A 23,041-nucleotide genomic window follows, 5' to 3' on the forward strand; every position below is an offset into this window, starting at 1 on the left:
GAGCCAATGCCCACTGGCACAGAAAGATGGTAAGACACGGCAGTGAAAATGTCATTTCAATTAGGAGCAGTCTATTTGAAGACAAGGAACACTCTGCTCAGTGTGACAGTGCTGCTTTATTGTTCACATAGAATCAGTGAGGGGTTAAGTGCGCAATCAGTCCAGATTTTCACGGTTAAAATAACCAGTTATACCTTCAATGTAATTTCTTGATTGGAGGATAATGGCAAGAATCACTGAATAGGGTATTTATAACAGCTGGTTACACATTCCAGCAAGCATCCAGAATATTCAGTGATTATGTCAAGTTACAGGGTGCTAATGGGAGTTGTTTTATAATGAAATTATGGGCTTATACAAGAGAATAAAGGACCGAAAGTGTATTAATTCTAGGTTTGGTTTGTAAGATATGCGCAAAGTGCTGAAATCAACTCTACATTGTACTGTGATTGTGGCTATTAGTTAAGTTCCCTTTTTAAAAAGTATTTCTCTCCTTTGACGTACTCTGGATAAGCTGATTACCTGTCTGAGGTTCTCAGGCTTGTAGTAAATGCCACAGCAATCCTGTGACATAATGTTTGCATTGTTGCACTGTAACCGCCCCCCTTAAAGATGAACAGCTTCACTTCGTCCATCACAAGAGTTGTCCTTTTGATTTTAAATAGTTTTTTTTGCTTCTTTTTGCTCAATTGCTAGAGAAAGGTCTATTAAGATTTTATGTAAAACTGAGCGGGTTGTTAGGATTTCTCTCTGATAGTGCAGTTTGTATTAGACTTCCATTGTTCCTTTCTCTCAAAACAGAATCACTTTATTTATATTAAAAAAAACTTCATTATGCTCTAATTACACCTAATTAGAGCAGTATTATTGTTGCCTGTCAAAACTAAATGTCTTGAACAAGCGATGTTTCTTTCTTACCTTTTTTCGACAAGCTCTCTGTCTGCTTTTCCTCTGCGACTCTGATCTGTATCTTAGCAAATTAAACGTGCAAGTTTGACGGCAGGAGTTCCTTCTAATAGTTTATTGATGTGATGCATGTATTGTTAATGTTATTTATGAATCTCTGCTGTGTGTGCTGAGACGCTTTGCTCTGTTGTGCAGCACTAGTCAGTGACAGGTCACTGAGGAGTATTTGGTCCATCGTGGTGGTGATGTTCGGAGTCGTGCTGTTTGACTTCGCTGCTGACTTCATTGACGGGCCCATCAAGGCCTACCTGTTTGATGTGTGTTCGCATCACGACAAGGAGCGAGGTCTGCACTACCACGCTCTGCTCACAGGTATCTAACACACACTCACGCACGCTGTTGTTGTTTCTTACTTCACTGCTTTTGTGTTTGCTTTGTGCTGATTGATGCTGATTTCAGATATGAGCCTTTCTCTTGTGACTGTTTTTTGATTGGAATTCGTCAGCATTTTGGCGAGTTTCGGTGGGACTTGTGGGACTTTAGCTGAGCAGCGCTCACTGATGTGGATGGCAGCAATTCTCAGAATTAAACTGTGTGAGGGAGTGGGGGGAGTACTGAAGAATGTGTGAACGCTTCCATGAACAGCACTGCTATCTGTGTTTGCATGTTAACTAAGACTGCAAAGAAAGTGTGTGTGTATCTTTGGATAAATGTGGAATGAAAGATGAATTCTTGGGCAGCAAAACAGACCTCAAGGGAAGAGTTGGACAATGTGGGAGAGACTCATACATCTTCTTACTCTGTTAGATGCCGGTTACATGGATTGATACCACTCTTTACTCAGGAAAATTAGGTGGATGATTGAGGTTGCCTTTGTATGTCTTGGATTATGGAGATTTTATCTAAATCACTTCTCTGCTTCTATTTTTAAACCCTTAGATTCAATTTATCATTCTAATATTTATTACCTGTTCATGACTGTATTTTGTATAAACAGTAGGAGGGCCATATCCAACAGTAAGACATGCCAGGCACTGGTTTCTATTTATTTGCAGAACCATAAATCACAAGTTCTTCACAACCTTATAAAATGGTCTTACAATTTTTATTCAACTTGCAATTGCCTATAATAAATAACAACAAAAACAATTCAGAAAACTGCACTGAAGCTTCTGGGCTGCACATATTTGAAACATTTCACAAACCACCCTAAAACTTATCACACTTGTACCTGTAGGTCAGGTCAAATCCACAATTACAAACTACACCACACTTGAATGCAACTGTTTTTAACTGTGTTTTGCTGTTGATTGTTTTAATTGTACTCGCGACATGAAACCAAGCTAAACAGAAAAACAGCAATACAGGTTCATAGTTTAAAATGATTAAAAATAACCACTGTTCATGTAGGCAATCTCTTGCAGTTGTGTAAAATCACTCCTTTTCAGGCAGTCAATCATATGTTAGATGGGGTAGGACTTGCAACCCAACAAATGGAGTATAAGCTTGTGGCAGACGAGGGGTTTGTCCTCTAACATGTGGCTCATGCTGTGAAAGTCTGTCAGCCTTGGGCTCTTGGTCATGTTCCTCAGTCCATTCCAGAGCAGTTTTATCAGTGTGGTGGGACAAGTTGTCCTGCTGGGGGAGTCTGTTGCCATCAGGAAGTGGTGTTGTGATGGGGAGGGGGTTCTACAACAACATTTAGGTGAGTGTTGTGTGCCAAAGTAACATCTACACAAATGTCAGCGTTTCTTTGCAGAGCATTGCATTGTAACAAGATGATCAGTTCATTTCAGTTCACTCTATCTGTCAGTGGTTCTATTGTTGTGGCTGTTCGGTGAATGTTGTTTCTGCCAGCAGTCTTGCAAGTCATTTAGGGAGGCACTGATAATCCGGTTATGCTTGTTGACTTGTTCCTCAACATCAGTGAGAAGGAAGACATGCTCTCAGAGAGTTCTCTAGACTTAAATTAGGACTGAAAGTCTGTAAACTACATGTGTAAAGACTGAGATGGTTAGCTTAGCTTAGCATAAAGCCTGATAAAACATCAGTGATGTTTTTATGCTTCATTTTACTGATTTTACTGATACTCTGTGCAAGTCCGCTGCTGTTTTCACACCAAATGTTTTCCAAAACATAAAATAAGAATATAATCATTAAAAAATGATCTCTGAATGACTGAACACTTATCCTGCTAATAAAGTGTCTCCATGTAAAAATATCCATCTGTTGGTTTTATCAGCTTCGGATAACTAAATACAAACAAATCCGCCCTTTTCTAATATGTCTCACAGGGATTACTGAGCAAGTTAAGGTAACTCTTTCCTCCAGGACTCATTTCACTTTGTGGAATTTGTGAGTTTCGGGACAAAAGCCACTTGTTTCAGATTGGAGCGTGACATCGCAGACGGCTTTTCATGTGAGCATTTGGTTGCCTTTTGTAGAGCTTTAACTTGTGTGTGTCTAAGTCACACTGATACAGTGTTTTCTTTATGGATAAACCTATCTGACCTTCACCCTCACATCATGGACATATTGTTGAATGGATAAATGGATTTTCCATTTGTACTGTCAGACACACAGACACTTGTTGCATTTCTTTCAAGGTAGATGCAGCAAGGTCATACTACAGCAGTAATGTTCTCAGAGACACACAGGATGCTTGACTCCTCATTCAGAGTTATAGATTTCCCTGTACTTCCTGAGATGAACAAGCCTGTGTTCATGTGTGACACCCTGGACAGCTCAACACCTGGTTTTCAGAGAGTTTTTGGCCAGAGTGTCACTGATGGACACATTCAGAGGCAAGTCAAGTTTTTGTTTTTTTTCCATTTGAGCAAATATGTCTGATATATTGGATCCTCCTAAACTTTCAAAGCACAAAGTCAGCATCTTCCACATGGTATATTGTAATTACATCCGCTTTGAGATCCAGTGGTTCATATCTGAAAGAACAGGGACAAAGACGGACGTCAGTGACATTTAATTTTCCTATATTTCAGTACAGCTCCCCATGCAGCATCTAATCCTTCAGCATTTCAGTGATACGTAGTTAACGAGGATTTTCAGCAAGTTCAAATTTACATCGAGAAATAAATGCTTAGCTGTTTTGTTCACATATGTGTAGCTTAGTTGTAAGTCATGTGGTGCCTTTGAAGTTCAGGAAACAGCTAAGAATAGTTTGGCGTGCAGGATTTACACTAGATGCACTGAATTGTGTGTTATTTTCTTTCTTACTTTACAACATTTCTACTAGGCAGCACTTGAGGGGAACCTTGAATTTTTTTCAATAGCAATCTGTAAATAAAATATGCCCTCTGTGGATAGTAGCAGTATAGCATCTCTTAACTTGGATGAGTTGGGTGAGAATTACGCAGCTAAAAATCACTTGCTCTGCTACTATCGACTGGCACAGATGTGGGAAAATTAATATTTTAGCATAATTTTTCCTTTATACTCTGCCTCCATAATACAATAATGCTTAGAACAAATGAGTGTATTAAGAAATGTCTATAATCTAAAGATCAACATCCAGCAGATACTCTTTCCTGCACTTACTGGGGGTAAGATGATGTTTTTGGTATGAGTGCCAGCGGTGCGCTCAGCTGTCAGCAGGCACCGGGTGGTGTGAGCATGTTAGTCAGGCAGTAATCCAGCCCTGAGCTAGTCATGTGCTGCAGTCATGGGTCTGGACTGAGAGAGACAGAGGCCAGGCACATGACTCCTGAGACGCCAATGCCACCGCTGGTATGTGAGGGTTGGGGCGGAAAAGAGCAAGAACTGTGTGCTTCTCTGTAATTTGTGTACCTTTTCTTGGGAGCCGCTCTAATCACATGCCCATTGTAATCAATACTCTGCTCTCATGATGGGGTGGGCAGCATTTTTAATGTTCATACTTTCTCAGAGGCTGCATGAGTCATTATTGGTGAGTGATTTTCCATAGCAGCAAGTGGAGCAAGCTGGAGACAAAAACTGCCTGAAATATCTCAATAAAGTTTGGACGGATTGTCATCATTTTTGGTACAGACAATAATGTTCCCTTCAGGGTGAAATAAAAAAAAACCCTGATGATCCTTCAATTTCTTATCCAGTGCCAACACAAGATTAAAATTTTAATTTGTCCATAATTTTGGTTTATAAATGAAGTAACTGCAAAACAAAAAACATTCCCATCATTTTCAGCTGCAGTTAGTGTTGAGTGAGAATTAGAAAATGTTACGACACTAAAACACTAAAGCAGAGATAAAAATCATATTCACTGACTGTATGCTTTGACTTATCCTTTTTTTTTATCACTCACAGCCCCAAATCCCACCAACAGGTTTGAAAGCTACTCATCTGTGATAGATAGATAGATAGATAGATAGATAGATAGATAGATAGATAGATAGATAGATAGATAGATAGATAGATAGATAGATAGATAGATAGATAGATAGATAGATAGATAGATAGATAGATAGATAGATAGATAGATAGATAGATAGATAGATAGATACTTTATTCATCCCCTTTGGGAAATTCAAGTAATGATGAGCTGTTCCATCTTGATAATTCTTCAAATCTAACCTTGAAATCTTGACATTTTATCAAAACTACTTACATATACATCTACATTATCTTGTTTAAAAATTGAGTCTACGAGTGAATTATATTTTAAAAATCATCTTCTAAGTTTCATGAATGACAAAATTAGCTGTGGAGGTCAAAACTGTTTCTTGTACCAGACTGTAAACATGTTTACCTCTGCCATAAAGTTAGCCATTTTAACATGGGCTTCTATGGGGATTGACTTCCTGTTGTAGCCAACCTCAAGTGGCTGTTCAAAGAACTGAGGTTTTTGGCACTTCACATACTTGCTTAATATCTTAGGCAATTCTTGTCTTTTAATTAAGTACTGTTTATTACAGCTGCTCTGTCAGTCTCCTGATATTTGTTGTTAAGATTTTTTTTGTACATACACCGAATCCCTTTACACAAAACAAACAAACTTGCGAAACGTTTGAATTGTCACTGCGTGCATAGTAGCATATAAAAGACAAAGCAAGTGTTTGCATCTATTTCATTAGATAAGTGCACAATAAAGCTACAAGCTTATCAAAGCCTTCCAAATAGACTCTTGCATACCATCTAACTTGCAAAAATACTAATATTTATTGATCTTTTGTTGCTAGACCTTCATTCAGCACACTCATATTACCCAGAGCTGCTACAGTGGGTGTAGACTCCTGTTTGAAACGGTGCTTATGAGAGGTTATTTCCATTAATGTATAGGAGCTATTCAGGCGGCCCTCTCAGCCTTGCAGGAAACAATTTTATTAGCTTTAATGTGAAACCATTTGACTTTAAGTGGCACTTGATAGTCTACTTCTATACAATTCTACCTTGCCAATATTAAGTCTCTCCAACTCTTGTTTTCATTTTCATCTGTTTCCACGAGAAAAACTGTTATATCTCTGATTTGCTTTGTTGCACTGTGCCACAATACAGAGTTCACAGGTGTTGCAGAGGCAGAAAGATTCACAGTTAGACCAATATTAATGATGCAGGAGGAGAAAGGTGAGGGATCTTGAAGTGGAAAAGAGATTTTTCTTATAGCACACAAATTGCAATCTTAAAGTGAAGTGTGACTCCTACATTGGTTGTTGCTTCACCTGGCAGTCGCTGAAATGAAGAAAAATAGCTTCTATTTCAGGTGACCAACTGTAGAGGACGAAGAAGACTGCAAGAGTTGATGAATGAATGAAAGCCAGTCACTCAGTCAGTCAGTCAGTCAGCGAAACAATCAATATGTTATTTATTAACCATGTGTTAATTAGTGAAAATCCCCCGGTGCAACGCTGGTGTGTGCATCACAATGTAGTCATGTGATGACCTTTAAGAGGAAGCATCATTCAACAAGAGTCTCCTCCAGCAGTTTTCTCTTTTGTTATCCAGCATATCTAATCTCCTTTAAAACCGATATTACGCAACACAGCATCACGTTATTGCGAAAAAAGCAACATTGCTGGTTTTGTTAGTCTAAGAATCCAGCTGAATGGTTCCCTTCTATTTTTACTTTCAGACAGATTGCCTCACGTTATCTTCAAGCACTGTTTGATTATGATTCAGAATTCCTAGTTGAATCAATGACCTGCGTGAGGACTTTCTCTTGAAAAGTCAAGACTATGGGACAATGTGAACAGGTGTCTCTCTGAGTGATGAACGCAGAGAGAATTATTACCTGAATCTGTGGCTGTGTTAGCTTTACAGAGCTTTGTTGTTTTGCAGCTCTCATAGAGTTATTTCTGGTGGCAGCAGACTGATTTTTTTTTTTTTTTTTTTTTTGAGTGAAAGGCCTCTAAATAACAACTGTGCCTCGCCTGCTTCCCAAGCAGGTAAAATGAGCAACCAGCTGGGGACCACTGTGGTGCATTAAGCAGCTAAAAAGCCCGATAGACCTCTAAATCAAATATAAATAAACGGCCATGGACAATTTTGCCATTTTAATTTAAAAGGACATGTTACTACCAACTATGTAACAGGACTTCCGAAAGACAAACTCTCACTGGGAGGGTCGCTGAGAGTTTCGTTGCTGGTTTTCTTTCCTTTACCCCTCACTCCTCTCACTGCTTTGATCTGTACCTCTGCAGGACTGGGCGGAGCGTGTGGTTACCTGGTTGGAGCTATGGACTGGGGTCACTCAGTGTTGGGTCGGCTGCTGGGCTCCGAGTACCAAGTCATCTTCTTCTTCTCAGCGCTGACCTGGGGCATCTTCCTCACCGTGCACCTCTTCAGTATTCCAGAGCAGCCACTAGGAAAAGACCCATCCGCCTCTGAGTCCTCATCTACCAGCGCCCTCCGCCTGCTGGTCTCCCACAGTAATGGGTATGGAGCCCTGGTTAAGGAGCCTGTCTCTCCCACACTCACAGCACCAGTTACAGACCTCAGACCGAGGTCTTTCTCAGCGCTGGGGGAGGCGAACTCTGTGACCTCCAGTGCCAAGCAGCCAAACAAGGAGGTATGTGATGTGCAGAATAATAAGCCCCTCAGAATGCAATTATTTTTACCGTGTGTATGTAAATGGCGTAAGTGGAATACTTTTCACCTACCCAATATCTGCGCTACTCATCCTGGTCGGGGCGTGTATGGTGTTTATGATGTCAGTTATGCCTAGATGAGCCAAGTTGCCTTTTTTGAAAGAGATAAACCGTCATGAATTAAAATGTCCTGTGACAACGTGCTACCGATAGCAGGACTTGTGTTGGACACATTTTTATGTAATATGTCAAGCTCCATCTGCAATGAGCATTGAATCTCTTAAACTGTGTCAAAATGGCAACTTTTTGAATTGAATTTTAGTTTGGGAATGAGGAAGAAGTGGGCCAGATTAGATACACCTGGCATGTGGGAAGCATCAATCGTGTTATTGAATTAAGAAGTATCTATCTATCTACCTCCCAACTGTCAGGGCTGAAAAATGAAGTGTGTGAAGTGCCAAAAACCTCAGCTCTTTGAACGACCACTTGAGGCAGGCTACAACAGTGAATAAATCCCCATAGAAGCCCATGCTAAAATAGCTAACTTTACGGCAGAAGTAAACATGTTTCCAGTCTGGTACAAGAAACAGTTTTGACCTGCGTAACAAATGTTCTCATTCATGAAACTGCACTCAAGGTGATTTTCTAAAATATATATATAAAACTCACTTTTAGTACTTAAACAAGATAATATAGATGTACATTTAAGTAGTTTTGATAAAATGTCAAGATTTCAAGGTTAGATTTGAAAAAATATCCAGATGAACCATCTATCCATCCATCCATCCATCCATCCATCCATCCATCCATCCATCCATCCATCCATCCATCCATCCAGACCAAAAAACCAGTATGCAATCACTGTGCTGTGAGCAGGCGCCCAACAGATTGGAGTCGCCACATGCCATTGTGCCCCAGTTCAGGTGTTTGTGTTAAATGTTTGCCAGGTTGATTAGTTCCTGATGACACACAGCTAAATGTTGAGGAAAATGAGGATGCTCCTGGTGTGCTTCCAACCTGACACACTTTGTCTGATTTTGGAAACTGTGGGTAACTTTGAAATTATGCACCTACCAGTGGTCAGAAAAACGTATATAACACAGGCGCCATTGTTGATAGCATCATGCACCGACCTGGAACATTTTGATCGACCTCTGTATTTTAGAGAATGTTCTGTTGCTAACTTGGCCAATAAAAGTAGTTTAACTTTGAAGTGTTTTGCAGTTCAAATGATAAATCAGTCTATTCTTAGCAGAGAAAGGTCTTATAAATGATATGGAATGTAAAGTGGCAACAATAAATCCAACTCAGCATAAATGTGAAATGATTTCCTGCATTACGAGGACATTTTTCACTATACAGCTTTGTTTCCTTGCAAATCTGCGTTTTCTGTCTTTAATCATCTCAGATCTCTGATCCTTGAGCAGAGTCCTTAATTAGACCCCTCGGAGGTGTTTATGATCAATCCCTTCATTCATTCTGATTAAGTTCTTTTTTCCGTGCAGACATGGGTTTTTTTTGGATTGCTGAATCTTTTGAAGTGTCATGAGCTTAAAGCGCCACTAGCAATGAAATGCCAGGAGAGTAAATGAGTGCTACGAGGGGAAACCTTTGCTGCCAGTGCTGCAGCTGCTGTGTGTCTGTGCAGGCCCAGAAGAGGATGACATTCAAGTCGCTGATGAAAGCCATCGTCGACATGCCGAGCCACTACCGCTGCCTGTGTGTCAGTCACCTGCTGGGATGGACAGCTTTCCTCTGCAATATGCTCTTCTTTACCGATTTCATGGGACAGGTATTGATTTATGTATCTCTGCATATGGACTCTAAACATGCGGGCTTGACTCCATGAATTCTAATGTTACAGCAGTACAAACCTTACCCAGTTGTGCCTAAGAGACCATATGAAGGTCTTGGTTCTACAATTCGGTTGTCTGTCACTATTTTCTTGTGTGTTACTGTGTGCAGATCTTAACCACAGCATACTTGCCAACAGATGATGAAATGATGCAGACATACAGATTTCTATTTTGATCATTTATTATTCATATTCAAACCACTTTCCAAACAAACACTTGCTTCTTGCAGCTTCTCAAACGCTTTATTCCACAGAGGAAGGGAGTGTTCGGAGCGGTCTGTGCAGACTCTTGTTGACTGGAGTAGATGACGAAATTGAAAATGATGACAGAGCACTTTGCGCACTCGCTTACATGAAAAGTGTTAGATGTAACTCTACACCGTTGACTATGAAGCTGCAGCTGGAGCACACCAGCTCACTTACAACTCTGCTTCAAACACTGTAAAACTACTGTACACTACATATTGGCAAGTTGTCATATTGGAGTAATTTGGCCATAAATGTTTGAACAGGAAACTGATTCTGAAGAAGAATAATGTTACGGAGAACCTCACTCTGCAAGCTAACAGGATTGGCTGCTTAAATTTGTTACATATAATCCTGGAAGTGCGTGTTTTTGAGACAGTGATCAATATACTGCAGCTTCAAGGACAAAATACTCAATCATGGTCTGACAACTTATTTTTGTGTCCTTTACTGCATTAACAAACACCATAGGGACATGTTCAGGTCACGAGCTGTAAAAAGAAATGTGATAGGTTCTTTATTTACTTTTTTGGATGTTTGATCAAAATTTTCAGTGTGAAGACCCGAGGCTCTAACAGATGGCAGCGCTTTTGATAAACAATTTACTTAAGCAGCAATCATCCGATTAAACTGTGAAAACATTAATCACCACTTGTAGCCCTTAATACGACTCAATGTCAAATGAGGCAAGCTGACAAATTGAGAACAATACCATTAGAAGTGAATAACAACAAAGTGCAACAAGCACCTGCATTGAAGCTCCATTAATCTCTGATTGTGTGGGAGCAGGCAGGGGCTGATGGCGTGGGAGTGTTCTGTTATTGAGTGTAGTCTTCTGTCGACATGCCTAATAATGATGAATGCTTCACAGGCTCATGGTGATCAAAGAACACACTTTCCATCATGGAACAGTACTCACAGCGTTGGTTCATTACGCGCAGACGAATGTTATCTGAAATTGCAGCCGTTGTTATCAGGGATAAGACATATATAGTCAGGCTCCCTGATGAGTGAAAGGAAAGCATCATAACCAATTTTTTACAGAAAAAAGATAAAAGCATGTATATGTTATATCCGTGAAGCTGTGTGCTTAGATCCCTCAGCATGTATGGTGCTTTGACTAATGCAATTGTCTGCTAAAAATAGGACTCTGTGTTATTTGCAGATTGTATACCGGGGAAATCCTTATGCAGACCACAACTCCACAGCCTACATCACTTACGAGAGAGGAGTGGAAGTTGGCTGCTGGGGGCTGTGCATTAATGCAGTGTCCTCTGCCCTCTACTCATGTAAGTGCTCTACATCAGCCTGAGTGACAAGCAGAGTGTTGAAGTTGGTGTTCATTTCTATTTTCATCATGGCAGGCAGCACTGTGTCCCGCAGTGACATTATTAGTACCTCTGTGAGTGACAGCCTGATAAGGTTGTGCAGTGAAATGACTAACAGCAGGCAATTAACGCTTCCTCGTGTCTTGTACCAGGACTACAGGCTGCAGCCATTTATTAGCAGCAGTAGCATGCCGAACCATGTTACTACGTACGCACATTTTGCTTTTTAACTTGAATGATTTTTACATTTTTATAATTTTATTTTTAAATATCAATCAAATGACATGTAAATTTACATATATAATGAACACATTTTAAAAACCTGTAGCTGTGAATAACCGTAAAAAGTTTTTTAAAAAGATTTCACTTATATTGAAATTAAAGTTTACTTCTGTAAATATTTAAATGTAATATATTTCTAAAATGAGATACAATTAGTGAGAATAAACTAAAAATATCTATCTCAAACATTTAAAATCAAAGCATACATATGATCTTATGTATAATTATAAATCTAAACTGTATTGTCATTATGGGAAACCACTGTGTTTTTACAAGATGGTTATTTTCAGTTATTTTACTGTGTTTTTGCAGCCCCACCTCCCAGAATGTTACTGTTCTGTTACTGGGGCTTTGTTTGTTTTTTTACAGCGTGTGCTTCCGTTCAAAAGTAGGTCGAGGCAATATCCATGTAAAATAACAACCGTGAAACCGAGAAAACTAATGTGATACATGCACAGCAAAGCGCAGCCAAAACATAAAGGCTGGCCACAGACTCAGTGTGAAATTGGCTCCATTTAGTATGGAGGCTGAGAAAAAAGAAAAAAGTACTTTTACTGGCTTTTTTTTTTCTTTTTAACTCCATCGCTGCTCGGAAATAAGAGACATCCTGTTCAATTAAATGTCAGTCGGCTGTGTTAAATCTAATGCATACTGTGGACCATAAAAATCAGAGACAGTTTGACATAACCCACTATCTCCCCTGAATCAACACAACTCAGGTGGGTTTGTTGATTCACAAAGTAATAATAACTGTCCATGACGTATGTGTTTGTGTGCTTTCAGATGTGCAGCGCTTCCTCCTCCCATACATCGGCCTGAAGGGATTATACTTTATGGGCTACTTTGTGTTTGGCATGGGCACCAGCCTGATTGGCCTCTTTCCCAACGTGATCGCCACCCTCATCCTCTGCAGCGTGTTTGGTGTCATGTCCAGCACGCTCTACACCATCCCGTTCAACCTGATAGCCGAGTATCAGCGTGAAGAAGAGGTAATGGGCCGGCAGTGGAGGCGTCTTACACAGATGAATTGCTCAGAAGTAACTGAAAAAACTATTCAGTGATGATGTTATTCAGTGAGAATGTAGCTCAAGGACAAACCGTTTTAACTTCTATTGTGCCGGTTTCATTTAATAATAGTCCACATGATTATAAATCTGTTCACTCATTACAGAACAGGCTATTAAAGATTTACACGGTTCTTGAATGAACCTTTCATACATAAATATTTATATATTGTACATGACAAAGGATGTTTGGCTTATATTATGCATTAAAACAATTACAGTGTTGTGTGATCAGCTGTTGATCGCTGCCTATCAAGAGCTGTTGAATCTTTAGTAGTAAACACTTGGTGTAAATTGCTGTAATGAGCAAACCAGCAGGAGCTGCAATACAAAACATGCTGTTGGCTCAGTGATTTGTGTTTTCTTACAGCTATTAATATTACAAGGCTGGAGTTTATTGGAATTTCAATTTGATGAAAATTCTAGATGTATGAGCTCATTTCCATGCCCAGAATCAAAACCTGTTGATTAATTCCCAGACATCTATCGATGAAAACAAATCTGTAGCCATACGGTCAACTGCACAAAACAATGGAGCAGCAATGACTAGCTGAATAACCTATTTGCTGATATGCAACTACAGAATAGTAATTTTAACCTTTCTAAGCCAAAACGTCAAGTTCTTGTTCTTAAGTCGAGCAACTCCAGACAAATGATCAAAATCAGGTATAAGAGCTGGCTTTTAGTCTTTGACTTCAGTCTTGTCTGAATTCAGCAGTAGGAAATGACAGATCATCCAGGTCTTTATTTCTTAAGACAATTTTGCAGTTCAGCTAGCTGATTAGTTTCCTCAGGCTTCACAGATAAATACAACTGAGTGTCATCAGCATAACAATTTGAAATTAATACAGTGCTTCCTAATAATAGCATGTGAAAAGTATCGATCCCAAGACAGAACCCTGAGGAACTCCATGACTAACCTTACTATCCTCAGAAGAGTCATTGCTGACGTGCACAAACTGGAACCTGTCTGATAAGTAGGATTTAAACCAGTCTAGTGCTGTCCTTTTAATGCCAATAGAATGTTCTAGTCACTGTAATAAAAATTTGTGATCGACGGTGTCAAATGCTGCACTAAGGTCCAACAAAACAAGAATAGAGTCCAGCCCATTATCTGAAGCTATGATAAGGTCATTAGTGACTTTTACCAGAGCTGTTTCTGTGCTACGATGCCTGACTGAAACTCTTCAAACAGGCTATTCCTTTGTAAATGTTCACATAACTGATTTGCAACTGTTCTCTCCAGAACTGGCTCAGTTTCAGGCATGTGGGCTCTGTAAAGCGTCTTGAGACTATTTGAATTGTAATTGGCGCTATATAAATAAAATTGAATTGAATGGAATTGAATTTGAGTTAAATCCATGAATCCTGGTTATAGTCTCTGTCATGAGACCTGGGTAAACACAGGCTCACTGTTATGCATTTTAGGTTTGATACCAAAGCTGAGGTATTCCTAGAAAAGTCCCTCCAGTGTCGTAAAAGACATTCCTCTTTATTGACCTGATGGTGACCTGGTGAGTACTACTCTTTGTAAAGTCTGAGCCGAGCACCCCGTGTAAAATTAGTGTAATATCCCTTCAACTCAATTAACTTTATCACAACAGGATAACCCACTTAAGATCAACGTTGTTTCCAGGAAGTCTGGGGAACATTTATTAAAAACAATCAATAAAGCAATTAAAATATATTAAGTGTTGGTAATAGTCTGTCAATGAAGTGCACAGGCATGTGGGTTTTAGTTAAAATTTTAAGGCATGTGGATTTGTTTGTAGTTAAGTACAGATATTGGCACCACACTTAAAGGCTGCTCTTGAACGCAGCACTTTTGGCAGCATCCAGCAAAAAACTCACTGACAGCTCACTGGCATTTAAAAATTGTATTTCAATATCGACTAGATGAAAAGATCCGGAGGAAAAAAATCACTTTCAGTTCATGGCTTCTATGTAAAATTTAATCTTTGATGTTGAAGTGAACACATTAACGTTTTTAGAATATTGTGGCGACCTTTTCAAAAAGCCTTTGACCCATCAATTAAACATATGCATCAGCATCATCCCCTCAACAATCTAAGTTTGTTAGAAAAACGCACTTTTTCTGGCTTGCTCAGTCGATAGCCCGTTAGACGAAATCCAACATGAAATGGCTGCACTGGGAGGAAAAAAAAAGCTTTATCAGAGGGTCTCAATGTTTTTAGAGATGAGTCTGTTTACCCAACTGTTGATTGCTTTCTGCCATGGACATCTGGTGGTTCTGAAATTGATATTGCTGTCGTATTTTCCCCTCCTCCTCCTTCTATGTAATTGCTAACACCGCTGCCCGCTGTGCTTCCAGGAACAACTGAAGCTTCAAGGAAGCAATAAAAGTCCTCGTGGCACTGGGATGGACTGTGCGGCGCTCACCTGCATGGTCCAGCTGGCTCAGATCATCGTGGGCGCCGGGCTCGGAGCTCTGGTCAACGTAGCGGGGAGTGTTATCGTTGTGGTCCTCTCAGCGTCCACCATGTCCTTGTTCGGCTGCATCTTCATTGCCTTCTTTATCAGATATGTGGAATGAGTTTGCTTATATAAAAACTATTTTAATGATATTCTTTTAATAAATACAGATTGTCTAAAATGTCTTTGATTTTCCTTTTCTTGTACCTCAGTGGCATTTATAAACTTTTATGGGTTTTCTTAGTGCTGGAGCCTGGGGATTTTCTTACATGTTTTTACACTGCTAGTCAAAATGCATTGATCTGGGCAGTACACTTAATTAGCCATTAGCTATATATAATTATTCCCCTGATTACCCAGGAGAGTTTGCCTACTACCACTTCTAAAACTCACTAATTAACTTCAGCAAGATATATTGTGTAAATTAGTGAGCTTTAGAGTTGCTTGTAAGTACTCTTCACCTTTTCCCAGAGCCAGACCTTGCTGTTAACCCTGTTAGCTCCTAGAAACAGCTCCTAGCCACTTAGTCAGTCACATAAATGAAAAAAAATCCACTTACTCATTCCTCTGAAGCTCATGAATTAACTCAAGATACACTGCTGTTAAGTGTGTTTTACCTTTGAACAGATTCAGCTGTTTCATCTGTTAGCTAGAGGGAGCCGCTTTAAGCTCTCCTCTTTGTTAATGTCTGGTTGATCCAATCTTAAAAAACACCCAAATGTTTCAAAAAAATATCCGCCTACACATACCTCTAAAGCTCCTTAACGAACTTTAGTGAAATACTTCTTTAAATTGTAAGCTTCAGAGTTGCTGTTAAGTATTTTTCACGTTTGATCCTTTTCATGTTTGATTCTTTTGATAATTGTAGTTGCGTTATTGTATGTGGCATGAAATTTGACAGTAGTGGGAATTTGGGGGTGGAGGATTTTAAAATTTCAACCTCAGTTCCCATAACGCATCAGCAATACACCATGTCCAAACAAAAGTTACACTCATGAAGTTAAGGACAAAAATGTCCCCTTTAAAATCAATTAAAACTGTTCATTTTGACCCCTTTGCAATTACAGCATGAAATCATTCTGTTCATCTTATTAGGCTTTATTCTGGAGTCTTGGATTGAGAATTATCATTTTTACTGTTTTCCACCAGATTGTGTCATTTTTCCTCACAATACTGCAGCTCTGTTATACAGCAGACCCTTCATTGGCCTACGAAGCAAATACAGGCTTTATTCGATTTTTCATTTTCTGCTACATTATAGAGCACTGCAGGCTTATGGAAAACATGCATACGATTAAAATGATTTAGGGGCATTGTAAGGATGTCACAGTGTAAGTATGTGCATGTCTGTGTATGCACACATTTTGAGATATAGAAATTATAATGTACTGCAGGTCACAAATTCCATCCTACTGTCTCCTGCACAGACATGCACAGGCCTATAGAACATACTGGTCTAGTGGAGGGTGTGTACATCCTTGTAGTTGGGTACTTTTGTACATATGCAGGTGTCTGTGGCCACATGTTCATTTGATCTGAGAGCTAGTGGTTGATAAAGTATTATTTTTCATTCACTCTGATAACACGTTGGCTTGACTTTGATAAAGACATTCATAGAGCCCTCAACAATTTCTCCTTACCATATGCACAAATTTTGGGTCATTGGTGACTTTACACAGGTGCTGCTGCTGCAGCCAGAATGGTAGTAATCTGTATGTTGGGCGGGCTGATAATGTCATTTCCCCCCTGGGAAGATGAAGAGAGAGGAGAGAGTTCACAACGCAAAAAGTTCTGGAGCCAATCGTGCAGCCTGCAGACAACCAGCAGGACTCAGACGACTCTGAAACTGAGTAGAAATGCTCTTTAGTTTTAAATCTTTTTCTAGTGATCTTATATTTTAGTTTCCCTAGAGTAATAAGAGCTAATCACAAGGTAAAATGTTTGATAGGAGTATTAAACAACAGGGCATAATTTATGTGGATGTGATGTGATGCTGCACAAATAATAATAATACACCAGACTCAGTCTTGTTGCTAAACATGGACACATCCTGATAATCTTTAAAGTTCACCAATTAACTTTAGTAAGACATGCAGCATTCGTTTGTGATTTTTTTTTCTGCTTCAAGAGCCAGTAAAATACAGAGAGCAACTCCTACCTACCTGTCTGGTAGACCAAATTTAATTTAAAAATCACTTCCTTACACTTCTAAGTCTCACTAATGAACTTTAATGAGATACATTGTGCTAATTAGTTGTCTTGACACTGAACAAAGCTGACTGCTGGTGCTGTTTGCTCCATATTACCTATATAACAGTTGTAGTGATCTTCATCTAACCCTCAACAAGAAACTGAATGATATGTTTCTTGTTTTGCTCATCATCAACATTATGAATTGCTTTAAGTCCCCCTTTACTCAAAGGTGAATTGCCCTCACTTACACTGCCAGTCAAACCTTCTCATTTAATGGTTTGTCTTTATTTACATGACTATTTACATTGTCGATTCTCACTGAAGACATCAAAACTATGAATGGACAAATATGGAATTATGTAGTAAGCAAAAAAGTGAAATAAGTCAAAACTTGTTTTTGACTTTAGATTCTTCAAAATAGCCACTCTTTGCTTTGATTACTGCTTTGCACACTCCTGGCTTTCTCTCCATGAGCTTCATGAGGTCGTCACCTGAAATGGTTTTCCAACAGTCATGAAGGAGTTCCCAGAGATGCTGAGCACTTGTTGACCCTTTTGCCTTCACTCTGTGGTCCATCTCATCCCAAACCATCTGGATTGGGTTTAGGTCAGGTGACTGTGGAGGCCAGGTCACTCTCCTTCTTGGTCAAATAGTCCTTCCACAGCCTGGAGGTGTGTTTGGGGTCATTGTCCTGTTGAAGAATAAATGATGGTCCAACTAAACACAAACCAGATGGGATGTCATGTTGCTGCAGGATGCTGTGGTAGCCATGCTGGTTCAATGTTCCTTCAGTTTTGTATAAATCCCCAACAGTGTCACCAGCAAAAAAAGCCCACACCACATCATACCTCCTGATCCATGCTTCACACCTGTGAAGTGAAAATCATTTCAGGTGACTACCTCGTGAAGCTCGTCCAGAGAATGCCAGGAGTCTGCAAAGCAGTAATCAAAGCAAAGGGTGGCTATATAAAACAATCTAAAATATAAAACATGCTTTCCAATGAAAAATAATTGAAGAAAATTAGGGATTTGTCAATATAAGGGGAAAATCATTGTCACTTTAAACATTTTTAACAAAATATTAGGGTAGAGCATTTGTCTTAAAATGTATCAAGAGGATTTTTGTTTTGTCAAAAAGTTAGTCAAAAGAACTTCTGCACTTTAGAAAACAGATTATCTAAGTTAGTTACTGGAATGATTTGAACAAGAAAGCACAAACAAGGTGACCGCTGTGTGTTGGGCCTCCATTCTATTTCAGTCACTGAAGCTTTTTCACCGGATCACAGCACAAAACTGAACTCGCTCCTCATTATGTTTGTGTTTCTGCCTCCAGGCTTTAAAAGGTGACAGATCAGTGGCTTGCTCACTTGTCAAAGCTTGATTTCACCCTTGTCTGGTATGAACGTTTAGCTACAGAGGACAGTTGCTGTGTTGGAAACCACCAGTAATATTTCTTCCAGCAGGAGTAAGGTGCTTATCTTCATGCAGTTCAGACACAATTTAAGATGTAAAATGAATGAGAAAAGGAACCGAGGCACACAACAAAAAGCATGCACAAAGCAATCAAAATGTCTTTGACATTTTGTTTGGTAGATATCAGAGGTTGTTCTCCTGCTCCTCGGGAGGTAAATGTTGATCCCATCTGTGGCTGAATGCACGCTGTTACTTCTGAATTTATCATCAGTTTGCTTGGAGGCATTTCTCCTCTTTCAGCTGAGATTTTACCAGCAGATGAAATATTCTGTGTGGGCATCGGATTCAACACCCACATACAGATCAGACCTGTATCCTAATTTAATATTCAGGTCTCAGAGCCATTAGCCATTTATTTCTAATTAGATCAGCCTGATGCCTTGTGCAAAAAATTGTCATTTTGCTTTTAGCTGCTTAATTAATTAATCTATATGGATTTAGCTCAGGATGTTGATTGTATTAGTGGGCGTGCCACACGCCTGTTAGTCTTATCTCTGTTGCATGTTTATTTGTGCTTTTTTGATTTGGCTCTGTTGCTGTTTTGTCTCACCAGGCGTCCACAGCTTGTTGGCAGGAGGAGGATAAAGGACAGATTCTTTTAAGAAATCAGACAGCATGGAGTCTGCTGCTTAATTGAATCCCGAACTTTTTATTCAATCTGAACAGTTAAATTGGTTATTAGAGTTTCACCTGAAAGAAACTCCTGCACATACTGTTGGCATATCAGTAATAGTATTGGTTTGAGTCTGTCAATTAACAACAACTAAAATGTCATTTCTGATGAATACCTGCCTTTAAACTGTATTTACATTTAGAGATTTAAGTTGTCTCTGGTTTATTAAATGTCATGGATGCCTGGATGGCAAATTGATGTGAATAAATTAAACATAATTGAGAGATATTCCCTCCGGCTCCACATAGGAGCTTTTATTGTAGATGAGGTGCTGCCATCTGCAGCAGTCAAAAACATATGAATTTTAAAATGCTGGTATTTGTCCGTAGATGCTGGTAATTGCTCCATTAACGAGAGCTAAATTCAAAATTGTGCTTTTAAAGGAATTACAAATGATACAAGTCACACAGGACCAATTTTAAAATCCATTTTATGCTTGGTTGTGATTGAAGCATTTAAACATGTAACAGATTGCTTAAAGTTACTTATTTTAATAATAAGTTTTTTTCTGAAATGTCAAAAGTCCAGCAAATTAAAAATTAATGGTTTATTTAAGTTATACTAAAATTCAGAACAAATTCCCACCAGTAGCTCTGGTGATAAATACTAAGAAAGTTCCATAACAATTACAAAAGGACTGATGTAAAAACAAGACCATTAACAGAATATAGTGCTTTATTTTCTTATATTTATGATATATGAGACCTTTTCTGTACACATGGACCCAACTTTTCATCAGTTTAGGATATCAGCCAAGGCAGATCCTCTATTTAAGCTCTCTTTAAAAAAATAAAACAAAACCAGCAGCTCTGTGAAACTCATTTTCCTCATTTTTATTGAGTTTAACATGAAGCCTGAGACTGCAATGACAGTTTAAGACAACAAACTGTAACAAGAAAAGGAGCAGCAAGTGCCTCACATGTTTACTTTTAACTTGCACATTGAATACAAAGAACATTCAAAATATATTCTTTCTTATACACAGGTGTCTCTTTTAGTAACAGCAGTAAAAAAAAACAAACAAACAAAAAAAAAAAAAAACCCTGCAAATGAGATCAGGCCAAAGTAAAATTTGTGTGGACAAGCATGACTCATCACTGACAGTTGCTTGAGGTTTTCTCACCTTTGCGAAAATCCAACTTTCTGCCAAATGTCAGGCAATAACCGCAGGGATTCACTTAAAATGCATGTAAATACAGAGATCAGAGCGGATTAGAAAAACGGTCCGTGGCACCTCAGACTAAGTGCTGTTCTGCGGCAGTTCTCGCCTGTCGTTGTAAATCACAGCTCCTGGGGGATAAAACGCCACCGCGGGCTCCTCTGGCGCGCTGATGGCCAGCGGGACGTGGCCCTGATCGTACATCTCCGGCTTGGTGGTGGCTGTGATCGGCCTGATCGTGGTCAGAGTCGGCGAAGTCATCCGCCAGAAAAGTTTTTTCAGCGCCTTTCTGAACTCCCGCCTCATCAGGCAGTACAGGATGGGGTTGAGGCAGCTGTTGGAGTGCGCCAGGCACACGGACACCGGGAACACGTACACCTGCATGGTGTAGTACTCGTAGCTGAAGGGAACCACGTTGAGTTTGACCAGGATGCCCCAGACTGTGAGCGCCTGGTTGGGCAGCCAGCAGAGGAAAAAGGACAAAACCACGATGGTGACAGACTTGGTGACCTTGGCGCGTCGTTTGGCGCTGGAGGTGTTGATGTTTTTGGAGCTGATGAAGCGCAAAAGCAGCAGGTAGGAGGCGGAGATGATGCCAAGAGGCGCCACGAAGCCCAGCAGCACTTTCTGGGACTGGTAGAGCCCCAGCCAAAACTGCGCGGTCCCGTTGGTGTCGGGGAATTTGACGAGGCACAGGTGGTCGTTGGAAAACTCCACGGTGGTGGAGAAAACTCCGTGGGGCAGAGCGGCGGAGACGGCGACGACCCAGATGAAAACCGTGACGCACCGCGCCGAGCAGCAGTGCGTCCGCCGCCGCCTGCCTTTGAGCGCAGAGGCGAGGGACCAGTACCTCACCACGCTCATAGCCGTGAGGAAAAACACGCTGGCGTACATGTTCATGGCCGTCACATAGGAAACTATCTTACACATGGCTTTACCGAAAACCCAGTTAAAGTCCAGCGCGTTCTCCACCGCCCAGAACGGCAGAGTCAGCACGAACTGGAAGTCAGTCACCGCCAAACTGGTCACAAAGAGGTTGATGGAGGATTTTTTCCACACTTGTTTAGAGTTCATCAGATACAAAACCAGTAAGTTTCCAACCAGACCCAGCGCACAAACCAGGGAGTAGATGACAGAGATGGTAATCCTCACAACAGCGGCGCCATCTCCTCCCAAATCAGTTTTACCCAAGTCTGGCAGGTGGAGGTCACCGGACGAGCGGTTGGTGGTGTTGAAAATGCAGCTGAAGTTGGAGGATGCAGCATTTACTGTCCCTGCTGAGCCTTCGTAGTTACAGTCGGCAGTTTCTCCAGACATTTTAACTTTTATCCTCGAGGATGTTTACCAAAGTCATGCCCGGATCCAAATGCTGAAGAAAATGCCTGGATTTCGGTTCATGCGTCTGCCTCCGTGTTCCCCAATAGCATCTACAGATATAAATAACCCATACGGTGCAAGTTTAGTGTGAATCGAAACAAACATAGCAGGAAAAAGGGTGTGTAGGTGACAGAGCTGCGCGCCAGGTTTGTCCTGCTGCTCGGAGATTTTAGAGCGTCTCAGCTCTCCAACCGTGGAAAAGCGTCTTGACGCAGCGCTCAGGCGCAATCTGGCGCTGTCCTTGGTTCTGATGAGATGCCATGGAGGGGGGAATTAGCCATCTTACTATTTATTTTTACTGTTTTTTCGCTCTATACTGACAAACGCGCACATATGTATAGGTTATAAGTGAAGGGTGACTGTTATCAACCGCTAAAAGCTTTCGTGGGATGACTTATGGTCTTTCCATTGTGGATTCAGTCCTTCTAATGTTTCCTGATTCCACTTTAAACTGACTGATGCTCGGCAGCCTGCTGGTTCATCAGTGCTTCCAGGGTTCGCTTGCTTTAATGGCACAGATGGACATGACCACTTTAGGAGGTATTTTGATTGTGTGAATAAAATGCCGGCTGGTGGCTCCTGTAAATTCTGAGCTGTGACGTTTTGTGAGAAATAACTGAAAAGGTGAATGATGGGTCAACTGAAGGGGAGGGGACTCAAGTGTGTAAAAAGTTGGAGAAGAGGCTTGGATTAAATTGCTAGCTGGGATTTATTGGAGTCATTACAGTTTATTGGTATTCTCGTGATTTTAAGGCACCAATCTGTTCCATTTCTGCATGAATTTATGGTGGGAAAGATTTTATTTATGTCAAGGAAAATACAACATCCAGGCACTAAATGACACTTCAAAATGTAATGCAGCAGTTCCGGCTCAATCAACATACACATTTACATGATCTATGCCTTTTCAGTTAGAGAATAGAAACAAGTTTATGCACATACTTTGAAAAAAAAGCAGGGTTTACTCATTTTTTCCATTTTGTTCAATCAAGTGAATAAATCTTGGTTAATGTAGCAGCAGATCCATTTATTC

At 40.1% G+C, this 23,041-nt stretch overlaps 2 protein-coding genes across 2 annotated transcripts in view; one reads left to right on the plus strand and one right to left on the minus strand.

Moving 5' to 3' along the window:
* slc45a2 (solute carrier family 45 member 2) overlaps positions 1 to 15,318 on the plus strand; it is a 35,461-nt gene extending 20,143 nt beyond the window's left edge. Inside the window, exons 3-8 of the mRNA XM_023264678.3 lie at positions 1,102 to 1,278; positions 7,539 to 7,906; positions 9,574 to 9,717; positions 11,192 to 11,315; positions 12,420 to 12,625; positions 15,033 to 15,318. Of these exons, the coding sequence (XP_023120446.1) occupies positions 1,102 to 1,278; positions 7,539 to 7,906; positions 9,574 to 9,717; positions 11,192 to 11,315; positions 12,420 to 12,625; positions 15,033 to 15,254 (1,241 nt within the window). The 3' untranslated portion in view covers positions 15,255 to 15,318. The remainder of the gene's footprint in view (positions 1 to 1,101; positions 1,279 to 7,538; positions 7,907 to 9,573; positions 9,718 to 11,191; positions 11,316 to 12,419; positions 12,626 to 15,032) is intronic.
* Positions 15,319 to 20,280: 4,962 nt separating this feature from the next.
* Positions 20,281 to 22,228, minus strand: rxfp3 (relaxin family peptide receptor 3). Its single transcript, XM_023264692.3, has one exon. It carries the CDS (start codon positions 21,946 to 21,948, stop codon positions 20,713 to 20,715), a length of 1,236 nt encoding a protein of 411 aa, XP_023120460.1. The 5' UTR covers positions 21,949 to 22,228; the 3' UTR covers positions 20,281 to 20,712.
* Positions 22,229 to 23,041: the final 813 nt, after the last annotated feature.

The sequence above is a fragment of the Amphiprion ocellaris genome, chromosome 17, assembly GCF_022539595.1.
Source record: "Amphiprion ocellaris isolate individual 3 ecotype Okinawa chromosome 17, ASM2253959v1, whole genome shotgun sequence".
Classification (NCBI taxonomy): domain Eukaryota; kingdom Metazoa; phylum Chordata; class Actinopteri; family Pomacentridae; genus Amphiprion; species Amphiprion ocellaris.